Below are 26022 nucleotides of genomic sequence, written 5' to 3'. Positions count from 1 at the left end.
TCAAATTCCTTTGTTCTGAAAGTAATCCTTCGTAGAAGTATTGAATGATAAGTATTGAGGATATATTATGGTGTGGGCAGCTTGCCAACAACTTCTTATACCTCTCCCAGTATTCATATAGAGACTCCCCAGACATCTGTAGAATGCTAATAATCTCCTTACGAACTGATGCCGATTTCGAAGCAGGAAAATATTTCTCCCGAAATAGCTTTTTCATCTCAGTCCATGTTGTAACACTCCCTGGAGGAAGACAATACCACCATTCTTCTGCTAATTCTGTCAATGAGAATGAGAAGGCTTGTAGCATAGCCATATCTCTGTCTGCGGTTGCGTGCCTCAGACTTGTCATTGTGTTCTGGAACTGTTGAAGGTGTCGATTTTGATTTTGACCTAGATGTCCCTTGAACTTTCGTATATGATGAAGTAGATTCGACTTCATCTCCACTGGGTTAGTGATTGTAATGCACATTGGTTGCGAATCTAAGAATGGAGATGTCAACTCTCCTAACTTCCTCTCCACAGGTGGAGGTGGTGCAGGATTTCCCCCATCGTCTGTATTAACCATCTTTACTGCAGAAGTTTCTTGTTGCAACTTTGGACGTGCTTTTAGTACCGTTCCCTTTCGAGTTTGAATTCCGCACCTGGGGTAATCCCAATCCTTTGATGCCAGAGATTAAGTACCTAAAAAAAAATCTAGAAAACTAAGTTAAAAACTAAAAAGAAAATCTAAAAGAAAAAAAAACAAAAACAAAACAAAAAGAAACAACTAAAGCTACCGACTGCTCCCCGGCAGCGGCGCCAAAATTTGATGGGTGTCGTAGGCTCAACAAATTAATAATATTATTTCCACACAATTAGCTGGTAATATAATGGAAGCAAGGATCGTTCCCACGAAGAGCAGGGAGTTTAGTTGTCAAAAATGTCACAAATGGGGGTTTTTGTTTTAGATTCAAAAGCTAAATAAATAATAAAGCAATGAAAACCAATTAAGATTGTAAGCAATATGGAGAGAGATGATCGAGGAATCCTTCTTCGTAACTAAATATTCATCAAAGTATTATATTCATCCATTCATCATTAATCATAGATTATTACTAACCGTAAGATAACAAGTACACTTAGCTATATCCAAAATCCCTTAAGCCACTGGACAACAGGTACGCTTAGTCGCCAGAGTCTATCCGTCTGAACCACCTTGAGGTACACTTACAAGATGTAATTCAGTCGAATGCTTTATGGTCTGTGAATTTAGGTTTAATCATATTAGTTAGACTCAGTACGCTCGGTCTACTTTCTAGTGTTGTGTTTACACGCGATTGCTTTACGGAATCCTTCCGCAAGGTCTCACGTTCTATACTTGTGTAAGAAATTATTCAACAATTACGGATATCCTAACCCTTATTAGCATTAGATTGAGTTACCAAATATATCAGTTGGCCACCTAAACAATCTATCTATCAATCAATCATATTCATTTTTAATAATAAACACAAACAATAATCATATGAAGAAATCAGAACATATTCATATACTAAATCAAATCATATATAATACTTAGAATTCATCCTCAATCAAATAAGTAAATTAGCTAGACATAATGGAGGTTATAGAAAGCAAACTGCTGTTGTAGAAGAACTCTAGCTACTGCTTCCTCTGTTGCAAGAGATCAGACACTGTCTCCTTGTTGCTATAACCTTTCTGCTACTAGGGCATATATGAAGTCTTTATGCTTCTGTTCTTCTCTGGAGAATTTTATCGAGCAGTTTGTGGGCGTGAAAGTGAGGGTGAGGAGATACTTCTCTGTGGTGATTCGAGCCTCTATTTATAGCCTTTTGTAGTTGATATTTCGAATATGATAATCACCAAACTTTCCTTAGCCGACTCAAATCTTAAAACACGTTCAAATCTCCACCATTCATCTCATAAATCGACGGTGAAATCTTGGACTGGTGACTGTTTTTGCCGACTCTATTCTCATCCAAACTCTGAATTCTCGGTCCAGTTTCAACTTCCAAATATTACCCAATCTCTACAACCGCGTACAAGTGACTCATCTTTATCTTAGACGCGGAAATAACCTACAGATCTTCCATAGAGTCCATACTACTCACGGTAGCAACAAGATTGTTTTACCCTTGTTTTGCGGTCAAGTAAACTGGTTCCAAATCAAACACGAGTTCTTGTTTTATCATTCAACATCGACTTATTCTCGTACTCGAGCTCCTCACCCACAATGGCAGCAACGTTCACTGCCAGCTTGAGTTCATTCCTGCCTGGTCGTGTTCTTCAGTCACAACAAATCCCGAGTATTACTGCCATGATCATGATCAATCAATGACATCATCTACTGCCGATAATGACAGCAATATATAGTTCAAATTTTGCGAGTTCTCCATCTCTGCCATCTTGATCAAACTTCATCGGCAACTCAGCTCCATCAATAGCAGCAACTCGAGTCTCACTTCCATTGATATTCTCGAGCAGCATCTTCTGTGTTTTGTTCTCAAGCAAAACTCCTCCATGCTAACAGCCACAACTCCATTGGATCATCAATACTTGCAGTCTCCTTCTTAACTTGTTTTACCAGAGACCCATATTCTTTTCTCGGAAATGGCAGAAGTTCATCACTGCCAATGGCACCGAACCCATCTCTTTCATCTGTTAATCGTAGTAGCTCGAGCAACGCTTCAAACAGATATCCATGCAGAAGAAACTGCACGCAGGATTTTCAGTTTTGAATAAGATTACCCCTTGTAAAATACGTGACTTTGTTTAGCAGTTCCTTTGAGAGCTGACCTCCCCTTAACATATCGGATGCCCCTTAACACTCGATGAGGTGCCAATAGTAGTTTCCCGGAAATTGCCATTTTGCCCTTTTACCTTCTGAGTTCTTGTTTTGCTCATGCGAACTCGGAAATACTCCATCTTTTCGCCGTTGGCTTCAAATTTTCGTCCTCTTCATGAAGAAAAGTAGAAATCTTGTACTTGAATGAGTTTCACTTGGTCTTTGACCATTCTCCACTTGTAGCTAGCTTCTTTTATTGCACAATTAAGTGCCAATTCATTTCTTTTGGATGATTCACCTAATAAAACACAAATAAAAGAAAAACAAACGCAAAATACAATAATTCACAAGAAAATGTAGCAAATACTAACATGGATTCGACACTAAATGTATGAAAAATATGCACTTAACAACCATGCCAAGCCGTCCGCGCCATTGCATTGGCCCCACCATGCCAAGCCAACCGCGCCTTTCCTTGGCCCCACCACACCAAGCCAATAACCAAGCCCATTCCCACACTCGCGCCGTGCCAAGTCCAAACCAACGCAACGCCTGCGGCTCCCCTTCCAAGCTGCACCAACATCAAGAACTTGCCAAGCCAGCATATCATTATTCCCTAACTCAGCCAAGATGAGGCATGGCCAGACTAAGCCGACGATTTTCATCTCACCACTTCACGGTCTACACCACAAATAGGATCTATGCAAGGCCGCCAAACACGAGAATCATGAACTCTCCCTACCTCTCGAAAAAGGTTACTCGGACCTTCTTGACCGTATTTCCACGCCTTATCATTTCGATTTTTGTCCTTTCCCGTCACCATCTTATGCTTAGCTCGCAAAAAAGCTCATGTTCCGAGCTAAGCAGTGGACTTAATGTTGATGGTGGTTTTTAGCTTAGGGTTAAAATCGTAAAACCGCACATCTGATATGACGTCACTATGACCATTAGCACATTTATTGAATTGATCAGCATGCTTATGTAAGAATTACTGGGGTACCTTTTTTTTTACATGGGTCATTTTCCACGGCAGAACCCTTAACATTTACTGACATCATTTATGTCAAACCCTAATTCTCATGCTACTGCGCCAAGGCATGACAACCATGCCAGCCGCACCACTGTGCCAATGGCATGTCATGCCAGCCACGTCTCCGCGCCAAGGCATGCCAACCATGCCAACCGCACCACTGTGCCAATGGCATGCCATGCCAGACACGTCTCTGCGACAAGGCATGCCAACCATGACAGCCGCACCACTGTGCCAATGGCATGCCATGCCAGCCACGTCTCCGCTCCTAGGCATGCCAACCATGCCAGCCGCACCACTGTGCATATGGCACGCCATGCCAGCCACGTCTCCGCGCCAAGGCATGCCAACCATGCTAGCCGCACCGCTATGCCAATGGCATGCCGGCCATGCCACATGTACCAATGGCATGCCAGCCACCTTGTCGCGCCATACCATGTCGGCCTTCCCTATGCAGCTACCAAAACGAAGGCGTGCGACGATCAACGACCACCATTCCATCTTAGATGCAAATCTTAGCCGTCCAAGGTCGCCAACCAACGCATGGTAACCTTGGCCCAACACCAAAAACCTAGTTTTGGCCACGCCCAAAACGCCCAAAGGCATGTCGACCATGCCACATGTGCCAATGGCATGACAGCCACCTTGCCACGCCATACCATGCCGGCCTTCCCTATGCGGCTACCAAAACGAAGGCGTGCGACGATCAACGACCACCCTTCCATCTTAGATGCAAATCTTAGCCGTCCAAGGTATCCAAACAGCGCATGGTAACCTTGGCCAATGCCAAAACCCTAGTTTTGGCCACTCCGAAACCGCGCCAAGGCATGCCGGCCATGCCACATGTTCCAATGGCATGACAGTCACCTTGACGCGCCATACCATGTCGTCCTTCCCTATGTGGCTACCAAAACAAAGGCTTGCGACGATCAACGACCATCCTTCCATCTAAGATGCAAATCTTAGCCGTCCAAGGTCGCCATCCAACGCATGGTAACCTTTGGCCCAACGCCAAAACCCTAGTTTTTGGCCACGCCTAAGCCGCGCCAAGGCATGCCGGCCATGCCACATGTGCCAATGGCATGCCAACCACCTTATCGCACCATACCATGCCGACCTTCCCTTTACGGCTGCCAAAACGAAGACCTGCAATAATCAACGATCACTTTTTCATCTAAGATGCAGATCTTATCCGTCCAAGGTTACCAGCTAACTATGGAAACCTTTGGCCCTAGTTTGGTCGCGCCTAAACAAAGCCAAAACCTTAACTTTTGGCCGCGCCTAAACTAGGCCATCTTAAAACCATACCGATCATGCTTTCATGCTATTAGCTACCAAACGAAGGGTTGGAATAATCAACGACTATCTTTCCTCTTAAGATGTAAAATCTCGACCGTCGAAGGTCACCACCGAGCCGGAAAGTCTCCCAAGCTCAATTTTCCAGACAACAACAACATGCTACATGTTTTCCACGAAAACACTCGAGACATCAACACATGTCACAAACTGGGGGATGCTCATGGGGTATTGGTTTGGCGGTTTACAGCGTGCGGCGTACACTACGCCCGTTATAAGATAATGTCATAAGGATGAGGCGGTTAGTAAATACAGGGAGTAATGGTGAAACGTTTTCTTTTATGGAACATCAATTCCAGACGTTACTGGTTACCACCTCCTCCCATTTACTCATCCGTTTTCCATTTCTTAAGAGACCAGAATACGTTTCACTTCGACTTGTATAAATAGGTATTACCTATTTCCACCGAACAACAAGTTCTGGTCATAAGTATACAACACTCAGCAAATATTTGCTAGCTTTCCATCTGTTAGCTTCCCACTTTCTGATACAAGTCGTGAAACAACTACTCTTCCAGAATCAACTATTTTGTTCTCAACACTCTCTTCGCTTCCCTCCCCAAAACCAACCCTTCTCATTCACTTTGTGACCGAAGCAAGTCTGGAACGGCTATTTCTTGGTTTAGGCCGGATTTGTACAGATTGATCTCTCGAATCTAAAGTACTTCCTCGCAGCACATTGTTTAGGGTTTAAATGCGTTTCTCACCCATACACCTGAAATTACCAAAATCAGCAGAAATCTTTTTCACCCTCAAACAACTGATGATTTGTTTTTTCTTCTATGTAAACTCAAATTCGGCCGACAAATGGATCCATGCAACAACTGTGTAATCGTTTACGTTTTGCATAGGAGGTGTTATTGATTCTATACAAAAAATTCCAGTTTGGCAGTTTGGTCATATTGTTGGAGTTTGATAGTATATACATGAACAGATCATGAATGTACACATCACATATTTTATGATGCAATTGAGATGTATCGCACTGAAAAGATATAGTTCAAATTTATGGAGCGTGGGTGATCAATTTTTCCGAGTATATTTGATTTCCTTTCTTCATAAAGAATTTTTTTTACTGAAAGATGGTTTACAGTTTTTATTTTTCTTTAACATCCCTATAAAGGTGTGGAAGTCCATGGGAAATGAAGGGATAACTTGGTTGACCAAGTTTTTCAATAGAATCTTCCAGTCAAACAAGATGTCGACTGAATGGCGAAGAAGCGTTATCGTTCTGATCTTCAAAAACAAAGGGGATATCCAGAACTGCACGAACTACAACGGCATCAAGATGTGAGCCATACCATGAAGCTATGGGAAAGGGTCATCGATCTTCGTTTACGAAAAGAAACATGTATAATGAAAAATCAGTTTGGATTCATTCCCGAAAGATCGACCATGAAAGCAATTTTTCTAGTATGACAACTAATGGAAAGATACTGAGAACAAAAGTGAGACATGCACATGGTGTTTATCGACCTCGAGACATATGACAAAGTCTCGCGCGAGGTGTTTTGGTGGGTACTGGATATATACATAAACTTCAAGGATATGTATGACGGAGTTGTAACCGGTGGCCGGACGTTCGACGGAGTTTCGGGGATTTTCCGATCAAGACATGACTACATCAGGGATCAACATTGAGTCCCTATATATTTTAGATCAAGTTACGAGGGACATATAAGGTAATATCCCATGGTGTATGCTCTTCGTAGATGATGCGGCGCTAATTGGCGAGTCCAAGGTAGAGGTAGTGGAAAAACTAGAGTTGTGGAGGAAAAATCTAGAATAGAAGGAATTCAGACTCGGTAGGACCAAGGTAGTCAATATCGGTTGTACAGGACGATATTAAAGGTTTTTATAGGATATCGGAAAAAACCTTTACAATACTGAAAATTTCGGCGATACGAAGGAGAAACGATAAAAACGCATGTATCGTCCTGTACAGTCCGATATATCAGTTTCACTTGCACACTGATAATATAGGTTTCACTTGTACAGTGATATATCACTAATGTATTTTGTCTTTTGCTTATGATTTCTTGAACTTTTAGTTCAAGAAAGTAACTCCACTAATTTTGCTAGCTTCATATATGATTATGGTGGATGTAATTACCGTAAATGTGATGTCGATGGGCTAACATACATTCAATGCTTGGTTTCGCTGTTGATAGTATAAGACTCTAATCAACCACCTCTTATTTTGTAAGATTGAAGTATGTTTACTACAATTATTATTTTCTATTATGGTTATATCAATATATTTTTTTGTTTGATAAATAATAAATATTAAAAAAAATTCTTAATGATGTATCGCCTATAAAAACAGATATTATCATTTGTATAGGTGTATATGACCCGACCGATACGATACCGATACACGATATTAACTACCTTGGGTAGGACCAAGACTGAGTATTTGAGGTATGACTTCAAAGATACCGGGCCCGATGATGGGGACGTTTTGCTAAACGAACACCTAGTACCAAGGAAAAATTCCTTTCGATATCTGGGATCGATGATCCAAAGCGATGGTGGAATCGAAGAGGACATTCGACATCGGACCCAAGCAGGATGGAAGAAATGGAGACTGGCATCGAGCGTCTTATGTGATCGTAAATTCTCATTAAAGTTATTAAAGGCAAGCTCCACGAATCAGCTATTCGACCTGTAATGATGTATGAAGCGGAATGTTGGGTGACTAAAAAATAGGACATCAGAGAGATGCATGCAACAGATATGCGTACGCTGAGGTGGTCACACGGGCATACGGGGCACGAACTAATCAGGAACTTATATGTACGCAAGAACTTGAGGTAGCACCAATCGAGGAGATGATCACCTCACATAGGTTACGTTGGTTTGGGCACCTCCGGCGAAGATTTCCTGATGTACCGGTTTGCGAAGGACGCACCATGCATACTGAAGGAAGGATGAAGCACATAGGGAGACTAAAATTACATGGGACGAGGTGGTGAAGTGGGACCTGAATCGCAGAATTTATCAGAGGAGCTGGCATTGGATAGACGGAAGTGGAGAGCGGAAATCCACTTGAAGAGGTAGGATTCCTGAACTTTGACTGAGTTTTCCCCCTTTAACCACAACGTGTTCGTGCGGAACTATTTTCCTAAGATACTCTTTCTTCTCTTTCCTTCGATGGCATGAGTTGCTAGTTCCACTCGAGATGGTTGTTTCCTGATGGGCAATTTGTGTTGGCGTATGAGTGGTGTTTGGTTCTTGTGTGATGATTCGTTCTCCGCTCTTCCCGGCGAACGGCAAGACAAATTACCTCTTCAGTCACGCCCCATTTTTTCCTTCCGGAAGACCCGTTTGGTTCTTGTGTATATCCTACCCATCGAGAAAGTATCGAGTTTGTCCGGAAGAGATGTGGGTAGATCCGATTTAATGGTCATGAATACATAATCCCATTGAAGTGGTGACTACTTTATCCTCTGTCCAAAAACGAACCAGCGAACATGTGAAATCATCCTTGCAGATTATGAAGTGGGGAATCGCCATGTATCTCTGCAGCTAGCAGGATTGTGAAGGAGGGGAATCTCCCCGTAGCCCTGCAACCTGGGAAGGGATGTGGGTATATCCACCTTAATGGTCGTTAATACATAATTCCATCGAAGTGGTGACTACTTCATCCTTTGTACCAAAACGAACGCGTCGTGGAAAGTGCCTAGTTCAGGTTTTTGCGAGGCTGGCAGGCCGACGTAAAACTTGTTATACTTTTTTGATCAGATTAGATCTCTAGCCTACCCGAGACTTGTTCCTGGACAAAAGGCTTCGGTTATGGGTTTACAATTCCTATCCTTCTAATACAATTATAATCACAAAAAAGTTGTATTTGCTTTTCTAGTTTTTTCATAGAGAAATAAAAAACAAATCCATCAAGATATGGTGTGAAAATGAGAAATTGGAATAAACTTAAAGCGAAATTTTTAGTTGTGACTATATGTTTTTAGTGAGGGAGAGAAAAGAAAGAGGGATGGGTATAAACTATAAAGGAAGCTTCGTATAAGGATGGATGAATAGATGGATGGTTGGGATTCTTGGTCGGGCCTACAGTGGACGATGAGTTGGTAACAATTTTGAGATTGCTCAAAACCCTAGGATCATGGCATTCGAAATTATAACTTTAGATTCGGCTATATAGTGGTGCACATCATGTGAATAAGTCGTGTGTAATTTTTCTTTTTTTTGGAGATTAAGTAGATTGCTAAAAAGAAACTAATACATAGTATTTTCCAAAGTATTGGTTTCCCTTATCTCATTTGGGTGACTTGAGATATTGGCTTCTACCAACACATTGTTCTCCCTGATTACAACATTAGATAAAGCAAAACAGTTTGAGAAATTTAAATCAGAAGAAAAAAAAGAATTAAGAAAAACTGGCATTTGCAACCACTGTTGCTTGTGGATGTGTCTTTTCCTTGCTTCTTTTTCCAGGATATGCGCTACTGCATTGCATCTTCTATTCATGTAAGTAAGACCCAAAAAATGATAACATGAATGCAAGATTTTCATTGCTTCTTCTATTAGTGCCTTTTTCCTCCAAAAAATATTGTTTGTTTTCCACTGAGCATAGAGTATCAGTCTCTCACAATCACCTTCCACCCAGAAGTCCTTTAAGTTCATACTCTTAGCCCACTTTGCTGCTTCCAGCGGACTCAGAGCTTCTGCTTCTTCTGCAGATGAAGCTTGGAAAGTTCCAGCTCTGGCTTGACTAGCAAAACCAGTATCAGCACGAATAATTAGACCATAACCAGCAGAGTTTAAAATATCAGTCCAAGAAGCATCAAAGGGGATATGATTTGGAGGTGGTTTTCTCCATCCCTGGCCTATGTGAATTGCATGTATAGATGAGTTAGAGGAACTGTTAACTTCTTGGCCCATGTTTTCATCTGAAGGTGCTTCCAAAGGGGACCAAAAAGCTAGATGTCTTTGAACTGCTAGGGCTAGTTGAACACTTGTGGTAGATTTAGATTGGAAAACCCTAAGGCATCTTTCCTTCCAAATCAACCAACATTTGGTTGCCATTATTTCTATATCATAATTTGAACTTACCCCTGCGATCCAATCAGCATACATGTTTGCAAAAGAGAAATTAGCGGCATTATTCTGGTTTTAACCTACTAGAGGAGGTAACATGGATACTGTCTTTGCATATGGGCACTCGAAAAAAATATGCTTAAGGGATTCACACTCATGATCACAGAAAACACAGTTCAACTCTATATCTTTCATGAATTTCCCTAATTTTTTCCGAACAGGTAAAACATTGTGGATACATTTCCATAAGAAAATCTTTATTCTCTGCGAGATGTTTAGTTTCCAGAAATCATTCCAGAAATAAACATTATCTAACCTATTAGCATCTACATATGGATTTTTGAGTTTTTTGTACATGGATTTAACATAGAAAACTCTGTCATTTGTTAATAACCATCTAAGCTTGTCCAGTTTCAAGTTATTTTGGCTATCTGTGAATATTCTAATGTTTAAAATCATTTCAGGAAGATCTCTTGGGAAATTATTCCTAACCTCATGTTCATTCCACTTTCTCTTGGGAAGTTATTCCTAACCTCATGTTCATTCCACTTTTTCTTGGGAAGTTATTCCTAACCTCATGTTCATTCCACTTTCTCTTGGGAAGTTATTCCTAACCTCATGTTCATTCCACTTCTGTGTTTCTAAGTTAATCAGCTCAGAAACAAGTGTTAAAGAATTTAATTTGCTACCACAGTAAGTTAAGAGATTATCTTCCATACTTGGTTTCCATTTATTTGTCCAAACCATTATTGACTTACCGTCACCTACCTCCCAGTAGCTTAATTTATGAATTAGAGAGACTCCCTGTAAAATACACCTCCAAATCCAAGAGGTATTATAAAAAAAAATTGCATGGAAGATAGTTGAATTGTTAAAGTATTTTCTTTTAAGGAAAGTGCCCAGAAGTGTATTCTATTGAGTTGCTAATCTCCAAGCGAGTTTAGCAATCATGGCTTGATTCATCATATCAGCATTTTTGAAACCTTTGTGATGATTTTGTTTTCCCCACCAAAAATCCCGTTGGATGGCATTGATTTTGTTTGTTATTTTATTTGGTAAAGAAAAACAACCCATCTAATAGATGGGCATACTAGATAAAAAAAGATTTTACTATAATCATTTTACTAGCCCGAACCATAGAGGTTCTGTTCCAACTTTGAGCTCTGTTTTCCATGTTATCGACTATTTTGTCAAAAGTTTTGATTTTGGACCTATCAATGAATAAAGGGTCCCCTAGATATGAATCAAAGATACTTATTTTCTTAATTTTCATAAGCTTAATCATAATTCTTTGATGCTTAGAATGGATTCTTTTACTGAAAAAAATGCCTGACTTAGAGAAATTTATAAGCTGTCCTGAAGCATTACTAAATTGGCTTATGATGTTTAACAGATTTTTGCAGTTTACTAGCTTTGCTTTTGAGAAAAGCAAACAGTCGTCTGCAAAAAAAAGATGAGAAACTGGGAGATTGTGTCTAGAGATTTTTATACCGGTTATGTGCTTATTCTTTTCTTTGGCCGATAAGAACCTCGAGAAAACATACATACATATAAGGAAGAGAGAGGGAGATAGCGAATCTCCTTGTATCAAACCTCTAGTGGGGGTAAAGAATTCCCCTGGACAACCATTTCAAAGAACTACAATAGAAGCAGTTGAAACATATTGGTGTATTAAGTTACACCAGTCAATACTGAAACCAAAAGCAGAAAGAGTTTGGATTAGAAAGTCCCAATTGACTCTGTCAAATGCTTTTGACATGTCGATTTTAATCCCTAATCCACCATTTTTAATTTTTCATTTTTTTGAAAGAGTGTATTACCTCATGGGCAACAACAATATTGTCTGCTATTTGTCTTGATGACAAGAAAGCAGACTGAAAAGGTGAGATCATTTTGTCAAGGAATTTTTTTAGTATGTTTGCAAGAAGTTTTGAAAGGATTTTGTAAGGAGTGTTGCTTAGTCCTATTTGTCGAAAATCACTAGATGATTTTGGGTGCTTTGTTTTGGGGATCAGGAAAAGGAAAGTCTCATTGAGTTTGGAATTTATTTATTTTTTGTTTTAAAAACCTCTTGAATAATTGAAACAATTTGTTTTCCCACCAGGTTCCAATTATGTTTGAAAAAATTGCTAACATCTCCCAAAAGGTGGGCACTTGGTACACTCCCCATCCGCACCTGTTTGGGATAAATAAAATATCCGTCGTAAAGAGTTAAAATCCCATGGAAATTAGGCCTCAATTTTTGGAGATCTGAATACTTTTGAAAAAAATTCTAGAGGATGAGTTCAAGATTGTCATGATAAGCGGTAACTTTGTTGCCCAAGATCTTGCCGTTTAAGCTAAACAAAACAAGATTAAGCGGTAGTGGTTACTTTCCTCTCTTTCGTGTATTGTTTCTCTCTTTTCTTGAAGGTAGTTGTTTATAGTTTTTGCTTTTTTGTCTTTCTTGGCAAAAAAGAAAAGCAAAAAGGAAAGAAGAAGGTAGAATTACACTTTCAACCTCTAGCGAGGTTTATAGCATGGAAATCTCCATCCCTACCTAGTCGGGTTAAAATGTGACAGTAGCCACCAAACAGAGTTAATATAGTGAGCGGCCGCCAGGAAAAATCGAACCCTCACTGTTATATCGAGAGTGGCCATCACGAAATATCTTTTAGTTTACGAAAATACTATCCAGACTGGTCAAATGGACAAAACGAATACCGCACAGACATATACAAAAACAAAAATAAAACCCCCCGTTTTTTGAGAGGAGTGGAGCCCATTTATTATGTGTGTGTGCCACTTTTTCTGTTCATTTTGACGGGATGTCCAAAATCAGTCTCTTTTTGTTGGTAAAATAGTAGACCACGTCCAAACTCCTTCGAATGAAGTTTACGTGACAATTACGGGATTCAAATTCCTACTTCCGAAGTCGGAGGGAGCATGAGAACCATCAACTGATCTGATGGTTCTCAGCCACCATGAGATATCAAAACCTTGACGTTGTGAGCCTGGGGCGGAGCTAATATCATGATTCTAGCTAGGGGTGAGCATGGGCCGGTATGGAACGGTTTTCACCTCATCCGCATCCAATTCAATACACTACGGATTTCAACTTTGGCATCCGCATCCAATCCAACATCCAATGGATGCACGGATGAACGGATTGGGTGTGAATAATCTAATGAATTTGTGTTAGTTAAAATTTATAATGAAAAATTAAAGTCAATATAGATGATTTCTTAAAGAACCTACACATTTTATATATGTATATAAATATACAAGTGTCATAGACACCACTCCAAGCAAACACCTCAAACATTCCAAAACTATCCCTATGTGTTCTAGAAACTACGTAAATACACTTAATCTAACGGGTATGGATGTCCAACGGATTTTCAAGGTTGCATTCGAGTCGAACGGTCTGGACATCCATCCGCACAAATGCGGTTGGTCTCGGTTAAATCCGCAGATTACGCGTAAAATGCTCACCCCTAATTCTAGCACAGGAAGCAAACTCTTGCCAGGGTCTGAGGGAGAACCAAGTACAAATGGGCTTAAAGGCCCAAATTCCTTTAGATTCAGGTTTGGGAGACAGCTGGGCATGTTCTTAACTGGCTCCCGCCCTGATTGTCAGAGTGTGGCCCTCAAGAAAAACCGAACACCCAACCTCCAATAGTCTGCAGAGGTGAGTATCAAATCTATTGGCCATGTTCTTGATGATTTTACACTTTTGAAGAACAAAAGTTTCGGCATACAAAATTGAATCAGGTGCATAATCTTTGCATGTTTGATATTACATCCATGTGTTTGAAGTCTCAAAACTAACTTGTCCTTTTGGACTTCAAATAAGAACATGCATAGAATGTCTAAACAAAAGATTCAGAACAGCAGCAGCTGCTGCTGCGGTGAAAAAAAAGACTAATCCGGGCAGCAAAATAAAAGGAACAAATTTTCCCTGCATCAATCACCCAACCAAAACACAACTTTCTCAAAATATATCGACAACCGAAAACAAAGACAAATAGATAACAGCTGCACAGCAAAACGTACAAATGATACATATAATTTTCTCCAATACACATCGCCAGTTAACTTAGATACCGCGACATCAATGTATTTAGCTCAAGAGAAACAGCTTTATACATGTTTCTTCTTTGTTCAATTCTCTTTCTTATTCTTATCTTGCAAAATAGCGTGTTGGCTAAGTCCTGGAAACATGCGAGGCTTATAAGTAGACCAAACCATTTCAACAAACAATGGAAACATCAACCATATAAACAAGATCACCGGAATATAACTAAGAATCGTTATAGGAATTGGAGCCCATGGGAACCTGTTCCCAACCACAATAGACAGTGCTGCACCAAAGGCTATCAATATGGTGGCCATAGACAAGAACAGAGTTGCAAGACCAATTATCAGTTTCTGGGGCAATGATTTTAGAAAATCCTCTTCTGCATAGCGAGAAGCTAGTATGGCTAAGAACATGAGAACTGATGTGATTGAGTAGAATAGAGCTAACGCGTCTGCTACGATAAAGAGTGCAAATGAGTTCTTTTCCAGAAAAATAGGGATGCCATTGTTATTACTATCACTATCGCTAATACTACCACCAGGAACAGTGAACGCAGCTGCAAATGCAACAGTAGCAATGAGGGCAGCGACTACCATACACGAACCTGATGTTTCTTTTAGCCATTTTTCTCCTTTTTCCACTAGCTTCTTATGTTCTTCTGTGAATATCATTTGAGCCGTATCCCCACTATTATTTCTCATGAACTTATATTCCTCTGGTAACATATTTTCAATTCCCTGAAAGCATGTGATGGATAGTATTACTAAAAGCATAAACAGTAAATAAGCATACAGCACTGTGTCTATTTTATAAAAAGTATGTGGGAGGCTGGGATAAGTTTTCACTACGAGCCATATATGATTGTGTTATTGAAAGGTAGGAAACTAAGGAATCTGTAAATTGATAAATATAGGAAACAGTTATGTGTCGCAAATTATGACTCGTACCTTGAACCACTGCAATTCTCGTTGCATCTGAAGAACTGCACCAGATATCCGATTTAGTTGAGAAGAAGGTGCTAATTTGGCCACGTGATGCAAGATACTGCTATTGTTTTCATCTGTCCTAGTAAGTAGATTATTCTTCTCACTAGTCTTTTTACACATGAGATTTACAATCTTTTCATTTCGCTCTCCAATAACCATGTTTATCATTCTCTCTTCTTTTATCTCAATCCACATTACCTCAGGAAATTTTTTAAGACACTCCGCTACAAACTCTGTAGTACGTACTTTATAGCTGTTTTCATGACACTTGAAGTGCAAAAGAAAAAAGCGAGAATTTGATCCTTGTTCTTAATTGTATTAAGTTGTGCTAGCATAAGGTTATTCAATGCAAATGCGCGTCTATGCGTCAACTTTTTGTTGCATAGTCGTTTGATACAAGGCACTGAAATAACATTCAAATCCAAGTCAGCTATCAATTTCAACTCTTGATCCCATGATCTTAAGTAAATAGTCTAAATAGACTGGCTAAGTAGCTTTAGAAGTACTTTAATCTTGCCACCTAAAACAATAGTGAAAATGAGCTAGCTAATAATTAAGATCCAACAAATTAACCTCAGATTGTTAATTATTATGCGGAGAAGAAACAAACCTCTTGTTAAGTAGGGCATCAGGTGCATTAAAATAAACGTGCCATTTGTGTGTTTGGCACTAGTTAGAGAGGCAGCTGACTCTCCTTAGGGTTCTCTTCATCTCCTATGCTGACTTTCCAAGAGATTTTTCCTGCTTGGTTGAGATCCTCAAATGACATTTCATCAAAAAGAGATGCCATGTCCACTTCAATTACTGTACAACCGACAATTCCATTGAAATGATTAGTTCATTGTGATATACACAAGTGAGCAGAAATGCTGGCCAAATGAATTAATTTAAAAACACAACGAAATAAAAACAGGGCAAGCTAGCTATTCGCTTACATGAATAGATGCACCTTTCCCACCATGTTAGGTGAGCTCCACTTAGAAATGTGAAAGGTCTCTCAATCATCATTTCTAATCCGTATATTCCACTTCTAAGCCGCTTAGGTTTCAAGTACGGCATAGTAACCAAATTTGGAAACCGTTTTACTAGAGATAAGGCCATCTCTACAAAAGAAACAATGAATTAGCTATAACCAGATTGGTAGAGTTATTAAAGTACGAAAATTGCTATTTCCACCTCAGTTAAAATTCCTTTTGCGAAATTTACCAAGGTATTGACAAGATGTACAAAATTATAGATGTCATAATGTGCTGAGCCCTTTGACTTGGACGACTTACGTCAGCCATCTCAGCCAAAAAAGTGTTGCTAGAAAAATCAGATCTTTGGATGGCTAAATTGATTAAAAAAAAAAACTTATGAGATCAATGAAATGCAAAAAATAGTGGAGTCTGTACAATGGTTAATTAAATGGGTCATCCCTCGTAAGAATGTCAGGCAATATTTCAAGTTGATAATCAAGTACTTAAAGTGTGGCCACCCACACAACCACTTCTTCAAGACAAAATAACCTGAAGAACCGTACTTGATGTTGAAATAGTTTTACTGCGGATCCCAGGAATGGTTGTGCATATTGTTAATTAGTGTTAAGTGTACAAAAATTTTGTACTATTGTCTGTTGAGTAATCAACTATCAAGAGATGATCCATATAGGTGTTTCAGTGATGATAACCTGTATAATTAAGCAGTCATCCTTCAATTCCTCAACACATTCGTTATACAAATGCATGGTTTTTATGTAAATAACGTTGTAAATGTTGACTAATTTCTCATAGGTTTATTACGCACCGTACATATTGGCTTGAATTGAAGTGCACAATAGACCAGCACCCTCCGGGCCTGAGAATGGACTTGGGTGCTCGTTTGGAGTTACAGAGTAGAGATATGCAACTGTCTCCAATTGCCCAACTGTGAGTGCGTAAACAGCCAATTCGAGTGGTACCCTTCCTTCGGAAAATTTCGTGTCTGTGCCAACTTTGGGCATTTCTTTGCCATCAACTTAACAGCTTTAACCTTCCCATACGCAGCAGCATAATGAAGTCCGGTATTACCAAAGCTTTTATCTTGTAACTCTAGTGCTTCTGGTGACATGAGTTCCACAATCTCCTCCACAAGCATCCATCGCTCATTACGTGCAGCTAAAAGTAATGCTGTTTCTGAATTAATGTTGATCACTCTATCAACCAAATCCGGATAAATCTTATAAAGCTCTTTGATCTTATCCCTATCACCATCCTCTGCTGCTTGGGCAAATGGATAATCCAGAGAGATTTCTATATAGCTAGTATTTGGATTAGCTTCCAAAACTTGATCAGTAATCTGAACGATTTCATCCCAACAGTCTTGATCACCATCACCAGATTCACTACCTGTAAAATGAGAACTATTAACAGATCTTAAAACCCCATCTGTTACACATACATAGTTTCTGTTTTTCCTTGGTCGATTTTTGAAAAAAATTAAATAATGTAGATATTTTTTTAACAAGCCGGGAACTGATGCGGGTTCTCGGTGACTTTATTACCAGATTCAACCTCTGCTGCCTGGGCAATTTTTTTACGACCCAGATTGTTTTCTGCAAATGTTGGAATTGGTAAATTTATCATATCCGGATTTTCTCCTGCCATGTAGCTTTCCCACCACTTTTCACCATATTCATCACCTGTATGGTATAGTGAGTTATCAACAGATCTTAAAACCTCATCAATTGACATACATATATATAGTTCCAATTTTTCCTTGTTAGATTTTATTTTTAATAGAAAATACGCCGGGACCTGATATGGGTTCTCAGTGAGTTTCTTACCAGATTCAACCTCCTTATTGTTCATGGGGATAGTTCTACCAGTTGCACCGAAGCCCAAGCCACGAGAATCCGTCAGCGTCGAATAAAACTTGTTACTCAGTTCATCCTTTTTTTAATTCGTTATGCAGGAGTGACAAAAAAATATGAAAAATTTATTAAAATGACTTGCATCCAGATATAAATTTATCAAACAGGATTAGTAAAGAGTACAGTACGTAATTGGGGTACTCAGCTTACCAGATTCAACCTTTTGCAGTTCCATGGGAGTAATTGTATCTACGGTTGTATCCAAACCCTGAATTTTCCGCTGTCCACGTAGAACGAATTCCATCTTTTCCATGTAAGTTGATAGTACCTTCTGCTGGTTCATGGAGGTAATCGTATCTGCAGTTGTATCCAAACCCTGAATTTTCCGCTCTCCACATTGAACTAATTCCAACATTTCCTGGTAGGTTGAGGGGTATTTACTAAGATCAAATTCCTCTTTATCTAATCCTACTTGTCCGTCATCGCAATTTCCATGATCACCAAAAAGCAAAATACTAGGACTTCGGTTACCAGAGTTGACTACACCTGGAACATTTTGAGCTTCAATATCAGCATCAATTGTTGCGACTTTATGATGTTGATCATATGCTTGAGACTCCACATGTTTACAGGTCATCGCCTCAATACTTGCTTCAATCCTACATAACATCGCTTCAATACCAGCATTAGTCTCTTTATTACTCGCACTGCTTATTGCTTCAATCCTACAAAGCATCGCTTCAATACCAGCATTAGTCGCTTCAATACTTGCACTGTTTATCACTTCCATCCTATTGATCATCGCCTCTTGAGATTCAACAATAAGCTTACCAAAAAGCATCACTGTTTCATCCAATCGGTGGCGTTCACGGTCGTCACCTTCAGATGTGCTAGCATGACTATCCATGATGATGAGTAATCTAGCGATTGATGGATCTACACTCGGTTTTGGTTAATTTTTAGGTTTTCAAGACAATAATTGATAATGAACAAGAGAAACTGCAATTAGCAAAGCTGCTAGTATGTTAAATTTGTTAATTTCATGTCAACAACTAATGTGAATGTGAATATAAACTTTAATGGTTAACATGTTTAGTGCATGTTTACAGCTGGGATTAGCATATTAAATCATATAAACGTCAACTAATGTTTCATCAAGAAAATAAATTATGTTTCTCAACAATTAAATATGAACCAAATAATGACATTTCTAACTCCAATATTCTACTTACATAGATCAATCTCAGGGATGGAGCCAGAAATTTCTTCCAGAGCAGGAGCGGCCGTATATGTCCAGAACCAGAACCCAAATGCCCCAAACGCTCAAAACCCTTGTTTCCTTCATCACCATCATCATCCATTTCGGAAACCCTGGTTTCGTTACTATTAGAATCAAACCCACCACAAGTTTATTTCTTCCTCTTTACAGAAACCCAAATCCCAAATTTCTTGATTATATCGAAAATTCGTCTAATTTTGGAACTTTAGAAGACCATGAGACTTCATTTTCATGGGATTAACATGTACAAGATTGCTAAAGGTTGTTTATTTGGTTGGTTTGTCAAGAAATTTTTGACTGTTGAACTACGGATTCCACAGATTCAATGGTATATATTGGTATGAAAGGGGAAAATGAAATGAACTCAAAACTGGAGCGTGCAGATTTAGAATGGGCCCAAAGTGGTGGATTGTAATTCCATGTGTTTTTGGGCCCAAAGCTGTGTCATAGACAAAGAACACCAATTTTGGGCATGCCTAAAACTTTCGAGGCATACAAAGGACTAGTCATAACTTGGGTGACCTTATAAGGGGTACCCTATGGGGTGGTTCAATTACCTATATGCCCTTAAATTCATTAAATTACTACTAATCTATCCCTAACCCTAATACAAAACCTATAATCAACTACACCTAAAATCAGTTTCATTCACCTTCTTCTTCTTCCTCTCCAAAGCCGAACTCCACCCTTCCCTTTCTTTTTTTTTCATCGCAGAAATTTAATTGTCGATTTGTGAAACTATATAATGGATCGTCGTAAGTCAGTATCTCGTTCAAATCGATCGATTGAACAACCTATTCATGAAGAAGAAGATTTAGAGAGTGAAGAACAAACTCAAAATCAACCACAAAATCAATCGGAAGAAGAAATTGAAAAAGAACCAACGCCGGAAATGAAAATAAGAAGGTTAGTTCTACAAACCTATCTCATATTTGATGTTTTTGATTGTTTTGGTCGATTTAATTCGTCAAAATCATGTGTTCTGCGGCGGTTACAGAATAGGGTCACCAAATAAAAAATAACATCACCCCTTATCCATCCTTTTTGATAATGGCATACTACCCTTACATAATTGGTGTTAATGATTATGATTAGATTTGATTAGTTATGAATTTTAAGGATTGATTAAAAATTATATTATTAGTGGTGAATTAGGAGATAAATCAAATTTATGTGAGAGAGTTGAGATTCTTGAAAGGAAGAAGAAGAAGTGAAAAAAAACTTGGGTTTTGAATTTTGAGATTTTAATGATTAGAAGTGACCAAAATGTGTGATTCAAATCATAGGTAGACTTCTATACGAGGTTTAATTTCTTTTTATAAGTTGAATCTGTCAAAAAATTTAATTTTTAAAACCCAGATCTACTGACCAGATGAACAGTTCGGCTGATAACTTTTCAGCCGAACCTCAGTTTTTTGAAAATATACCTAGGTTCGGCAGACAAGTTATCAGCCGAACCTAGATATATTTTAAAAAAACAGGGGTTCGGCTGGAAAGTTATCAGCCGAACCTGGGTATATTTTAAAAAAATTGAGTTTCGGCTGGAAAGTTATCAGCCGAACCTAGGTATATTTTCAAAAAACTGAGGTTCGGCTGAAAAGTTATCAGCCGAACTTCACTCTGTAACTGACGAATTTTGGTTCGGCTGATTCGAACAAAATCTAGCAAAGTCGCATTAGCCGAAGATAGTGTTTCTCTAAATCATACACTAGGTTCGGCTCAAAATTGATACTCCAAGATCAGCCGAACCGATCTTCTGAAAACCCTAATTTCATCTTTGAAATCACATCCAATCGATCAAACAAAATAAAATCAATCAAAAACAAGATGGGTTTGTTACACATACATTCTAAAATACATATAAGAGCAATTGAGATTTGGATTTCGCACTCCAACATCGCTCACTTCGATTCGTGTTTGCTTTGCTTGATCAATTTCTTGATTGAATTTGAGTCCAAGATGTTTGAGTTTAAAGTATATTTTGATTTTTGTTTTTATGTTTTTGATGATAAGGGCACTCTAATAATTTAAATTGTTTAAGGATATATAGGTAATTGCAGTACCTTTAGACACCCCTTATAAACCCACCCTACATAGTATAATGAATGAGTATGCCTCAAAATGTTTCAAAGTAATTGGACTACTATGTGTTAACTATGGGGCTAAAAATGCAATTGCATGCAACGCTTTTTTTTTTTTTTTTTTTAATTTTTCATCGCAAAAATTGAACGCCGATTGGTATTCTTTCCACAAAATTGGATCTGGAATCGGAGAGTCATCAACCCCGGCTATGGTTAGGCGCAATCAAAACGATCCGAAGTCGAGCCGATTGAAGGTAATTACGGCGTGAAAATGACAAAAAGCCTGTCACCTTTACTCTTAATTTTGATCCTAACTGTTAATTACCAGAAAAAATTCAGCCACACGATCTAAAGCTAAAGCTGCCGTTGTTATTATAAAATTGTTACAGCAAAATGTTACAAACCTGTTATAAAACAAGTATCACATAAATGTTACACTTATAAAAGTTATTAAGGTGTTGTTACCAAAATTGTTGCAAATACCGTTACAAAGATGTCACAAAAACCCATCCCCTTTAGATTTCCTCAGTCGAACTCCCTAACTTCGGTCGTCCCCCCACCGCATTGCGGTAATCTAGTTAGTATGTAATGTCGGGAACAAAATCTAACAATCTTAGCTTAAGAATGAAGGAACTCCAGTTTCCTCGTGGAAACTATCAAACCACTTTCAATTAGTTGATTATTTATAATATTAAATCTGTTTAATGTTTTAGTGTTTGGATTAAATGGAAAAATTTTGAGCTTGAATTTTTCTTTCTTTTTATCGGTATTAAATTTTGGTTTTCCTTTCAAATTCATGAAATTTATTGAAATAATCAAGAAGATTATGTCAAATATGATGAAGCCGGATTGAAATTCAATCACTCATAAACCATTACATGACATAAACAAGATGACATCTTCTGCTTAGATAGAAAGTAAGAATTGCCACGTCCTTGTTTGAGTAATGGAAATGTATTTTCTTCTTCATTAGCCCTTAGTTCAGTTATATATTACTTTGAACCAAGGTTTGAAAAACGTGTCACTGGTCAGGTCATGACTACTGGGCGTGATCGATAAAACGTGTTTTGACGGGTCTGAGCACGTTTCGGACAAAAAACATGTTATTTAGGAATAATATGTGTTTTTTATACGTTATTCTAAAATAATGGGCGTCATAATGGTCAAATTGAAAATAAAAAGGAATTATGGTCTGAAATTCCTATCTAGCGGTTATAACATGCGTGAAAACAATTATAACGGGTCTAATAACGTTGTTACAACGTTTTTTTTATAAAATTTTAATTATAATTTTTTAATCTTTTAAAAAATAAGGAATCGTAAGAAAATATTTTTATATTCTTTTTGCTAAAAAAAACAGTTACCACTGGCGTGAAAACGGGAAAAGGGTCTTAAAAATTACGTTAAAATATTATTTAAAAGGAAAAAATATAAAACTCAATTTTAGAAAAAAAGTTATAACATGCGTGAAAATGATTATAACGGGTCTAAATAACGTCGTTATTTCCTATTTATCGGTGATATACAGACATGTGTATCGGTGAATCTCATGCACACGCGACATAGGCGCGCCGTTTTAACAGCCGTTTTTTTCGGAATAATGGTCGTTGTTCAAACCTTGCTTTGAACTCGTTTGAAATGTTATTTCGCCTTTTTGAGAAGTTCCAATGTTATGTGTTAACATGCAACCATTGCAGGAATATTCGGTTCTGGCATGATCACTGTGTTAACAGGGGTTGTATAAAAGATTTGTTTCCGGCTATTTTCAAGATATGTAAGAACTGTAACAACCACACCCAATATTTCGTTTCGGAAATCTGTATGGACAAACTCCAATATAATTCCAAGAGAATCAACTAGACAGATAGACTCAATCAATGAAATACATCCAAGAGTTATATCTTTGTTTCTCAGTGTAATCAGCAAATCAAACAGATAGAAATCTTCGAGACTGATTAATATAAGAAACAACTTGAACGGTACCAAAGACCAATGTTCAAGTGTCACTCAATTTATATCAACAATCAAAGGTTGGACAATCTAATTGATTGAACTACGCACAACCTGTGATATTTCAATTATATAAAAAATATAATGCGGAAAAGAAATAACACAGACACCAGAAATTTTGTTAACGAGGAAACCGTAACTGCAGAAAAACCCCGGGACCTAGTCCAGATTTGAACACCACACTGTATTAAGTCGCTACAGACTCTAGCCTACTACAAGTTAACTTAGGACAAGAATGTAGTTGAGCCCTAACCAATCTCACACTGATTAAGGTATAGTCGCGTTCCTTACGCCTCTGAATCCCAGCAGGACTCTACGCACTTGACTCCCTTAGCTGAGATCACCCACAACTAAGAGTTTCTACGACCTAATGTCGAAGATTTGATAAAAAATCGGTATCACACAGAAAAGTATATTGAATAGATAAATCTGTCTCCCATAGAAATACCTATAATTTTTTGTTCCGTCTTTTGATAAATCAAGGTGAGCAGGAACCAATTGATACATCGGTCTTATATTCCCGAAGAACATCCTAGTAGTATCAATCACCTCACAATGATCTTAACCGTATGGAAGCAGAACAAGATATTGTGGAATCACAAACGATGAGACGAAGATGTTTGTAAATACTTTTTATCTTACCTATCGGAGATTGAATCTCGAGCAAATCTTAGAGAAGATATATAGTACTCAATACGATGGACCAAAGTAAGATCAGAATGCGCAACTACAGAGAAAATAGTTGGGTCTGGCTTCAAAATCCCAATGAAGTCGTTAATTCGTTAACCTATAATAGTTTTAGAAAAACCTAGGTTAAAGGAGAATCGACTCTAGTCGCAACTAGTATCACACATGAGGTATGGGGATTAGTTTTCCTAGTTGCTAGAGTTCTCCCTTATATAGTCTTCAAATCAGGGTTTGCAATCAATGTTATCTTGGTAACAAAGCATTCAATATTCACCGTTATATGAAAACCTGATTAGATTCAAGCTAATATCTTTCAGATCGAACTTAGCTTGTTACACAAAAATGAAATGTGACTTCATTTAGATATGGGTAACTGTGCCTAAACGTATACACCTTGCTGGCTCAACAATAGTTAACCGAAGTTAGCCATATGAACACTTTCATATCAACCTTATTCATCTTAATCACAACTAGTTCAAATGACTCAAATGAAACTAGTTATGGAGTTGTTCAATTGTTTATATTCTTATAGAAGTATAAAAGACACAATTGAAGCAAAATCGATTTTGATTCACTCGAATCGATTCATGAACATTATAGCCACATTTGCAAAAATTGCATTCCTTATTAAACAAATGTATTTGTTCATGAACAACCGATTTTAGAACATAACCCACTCAAGTATGCAAACGGGTATGCATACTTAGAGTTCCGGACTTGGTCTGTTCGCCAATATACGAACGGGTACGCATAATGTCATTCACGACCAAACTCAGTTGAATTCCCGGACTTGAACTGTTTAAACCAGTATGCATGCTAAGTTCCCAGACTTGCAATATGTCTACAACAGTTAGCATACAAGTACACATACTGTGTTATATCCAATCAATGGTTAATTGTTCTAAACTCAAATTTAATCTTTGAAACATTCTTAGAAGACGGGAATAGCTGTCTCACACAAACTATTAGCTTCAAAGAAATTTTCAAGTGATCAAATGATCAATACGAAACATTCCGAGTCTACAACAAATGATTGTCTCACACAAATCATGTAAGATGTTACTAGGAGATTTTCACATGATTATCTTTTGACTTTCGTCAAGAATAAAAGATGAACTTGGTTATAGCGAAAGCTTACCAACACATATTTCGAGAAATATGTAAGTGAGTCAAACTCAGCTCGAAATATGAAATGTGTATAATGTAAAGTTTATATAGCTATACGACTTTTGTCTCAATAAGAGATAGAATAGAAATAGACTTCTGAGTGATAGATGAGTTCAAGTCTCCACATATATACCTTTTGTTGATGAAGTTCCACAAGCTCCCCTTAGTAGTTCTTCGTCTTCAATCGATAAACGCCGTGAAGTCTAAATCTCAACTACATATTCTATCATAATCCGAGACACAACTATAAGTAGAGTAGAAATCAAGACTTATAGTTTTGACAACTAAACTTGACAAATAAGCTTGAGATAGCAACGCTTGCGAGTTCGACCGAGAAGTTCTCTAACAATCTCCCCCTTTGTCAATTTTAATGACAAAACTATCAATACATATGGATTACAAAATAAATAAACTTTGTAGCTTCTCATTCAAATGCTTGATTTCCTCGGTTCTTCAACATTACTCGAAATTTTCGTCACTTCCAAGTACTCTAGTGATTCTGAAAGTGTTCAACTCAGCATCATAGTTGTTGAAGATCCGTATCCATAACAATGAGAAAACAGTTGTTCTCAATCATTGTGATACAGTATCATAGTATTATTACACACCATCAAAGTCCAATTGCATCACAACTTTGACAATAATACTATGGTGATATGTATCACTCCCGCTTAGTCAATGCTTCATCTCACAATG

General features: G+C 38.1%; 1 protein-coding gene across 5 annotated transcripts; it reads right to left on the bottom strand.

Annotated features, from left to right (window-relative positions):
• Window positions 1–14147: 14147 nt before the first annotated feature.
• On the bottom strand, window positions 14148–19684 carry LOC113339238 (ankyrin repeat-containing protein NPR4-like). Of its 5 annotated transcripts, XR_003355003.1 has the most exons (9): window positions 19335–19684; window positions 18313–19038; window positions 18076–18181; window positions 17794–17931; window positions 17058–17638; window positions 16208–16375; window positions 15883–16076; window positions 15234–15675; window positions 14148–15023 (listed from the first exon to the last, which is right to left on the bottom strand). XR_003355003.1 is itself a non-coding variant. In XM_026584539.1 (8 exons), exons 7-8 carry the CDS (start codon window positions 15465–15467, stop codon window positions 14370–14372), a joined length of 888 nt encoding a protein of 295 aa, XP_026440324.1. In that variant the 5' UTR covers window positions 15468–15675; window positions 15883–16076; window positions 16208–16375; window positions 17058–17652; window positions 17794–17931; window positions 18076–18181; window positions 18313–19684; the 3' UTR covers window positions 14148–14369. The 5 variants fall into 5 exon arrangements, 4 of the variants coding, with proteins under 4 accessions (XP_026440324.1, XP_026440322.1, XP_026440325.1 ...); XM_026584539.1 differs by having other exon boundaries at window positions 17058–17652; window positions 18313–19684; XM_026584537.1 differs by having other exon boundaries at window positions 18313–19684.
• Between the last annotated feature and the right edge of the window lie 6338 nt (window positions 19685–26022).

Source organism: Papaver somniferum, unplaced genomic scaffold, assembly GCF_003573695.1.
Source record: "Papaver somniferum cultivar HN1 unplaced genomic scaffold, ASM357369v1 unplaced-scaffold_21, whole genome shotgun sequence".
Taxonomy (NCBI): Eukaryota; Viridiplantae; Streptophyta; class Magnoliopsida; order Ranunculales; family Papaveraceae; genus Papaver; species Papaver somniferum.
This window is presented reverse-complemented; position numbering and strand designations above follow the sequence as displayed.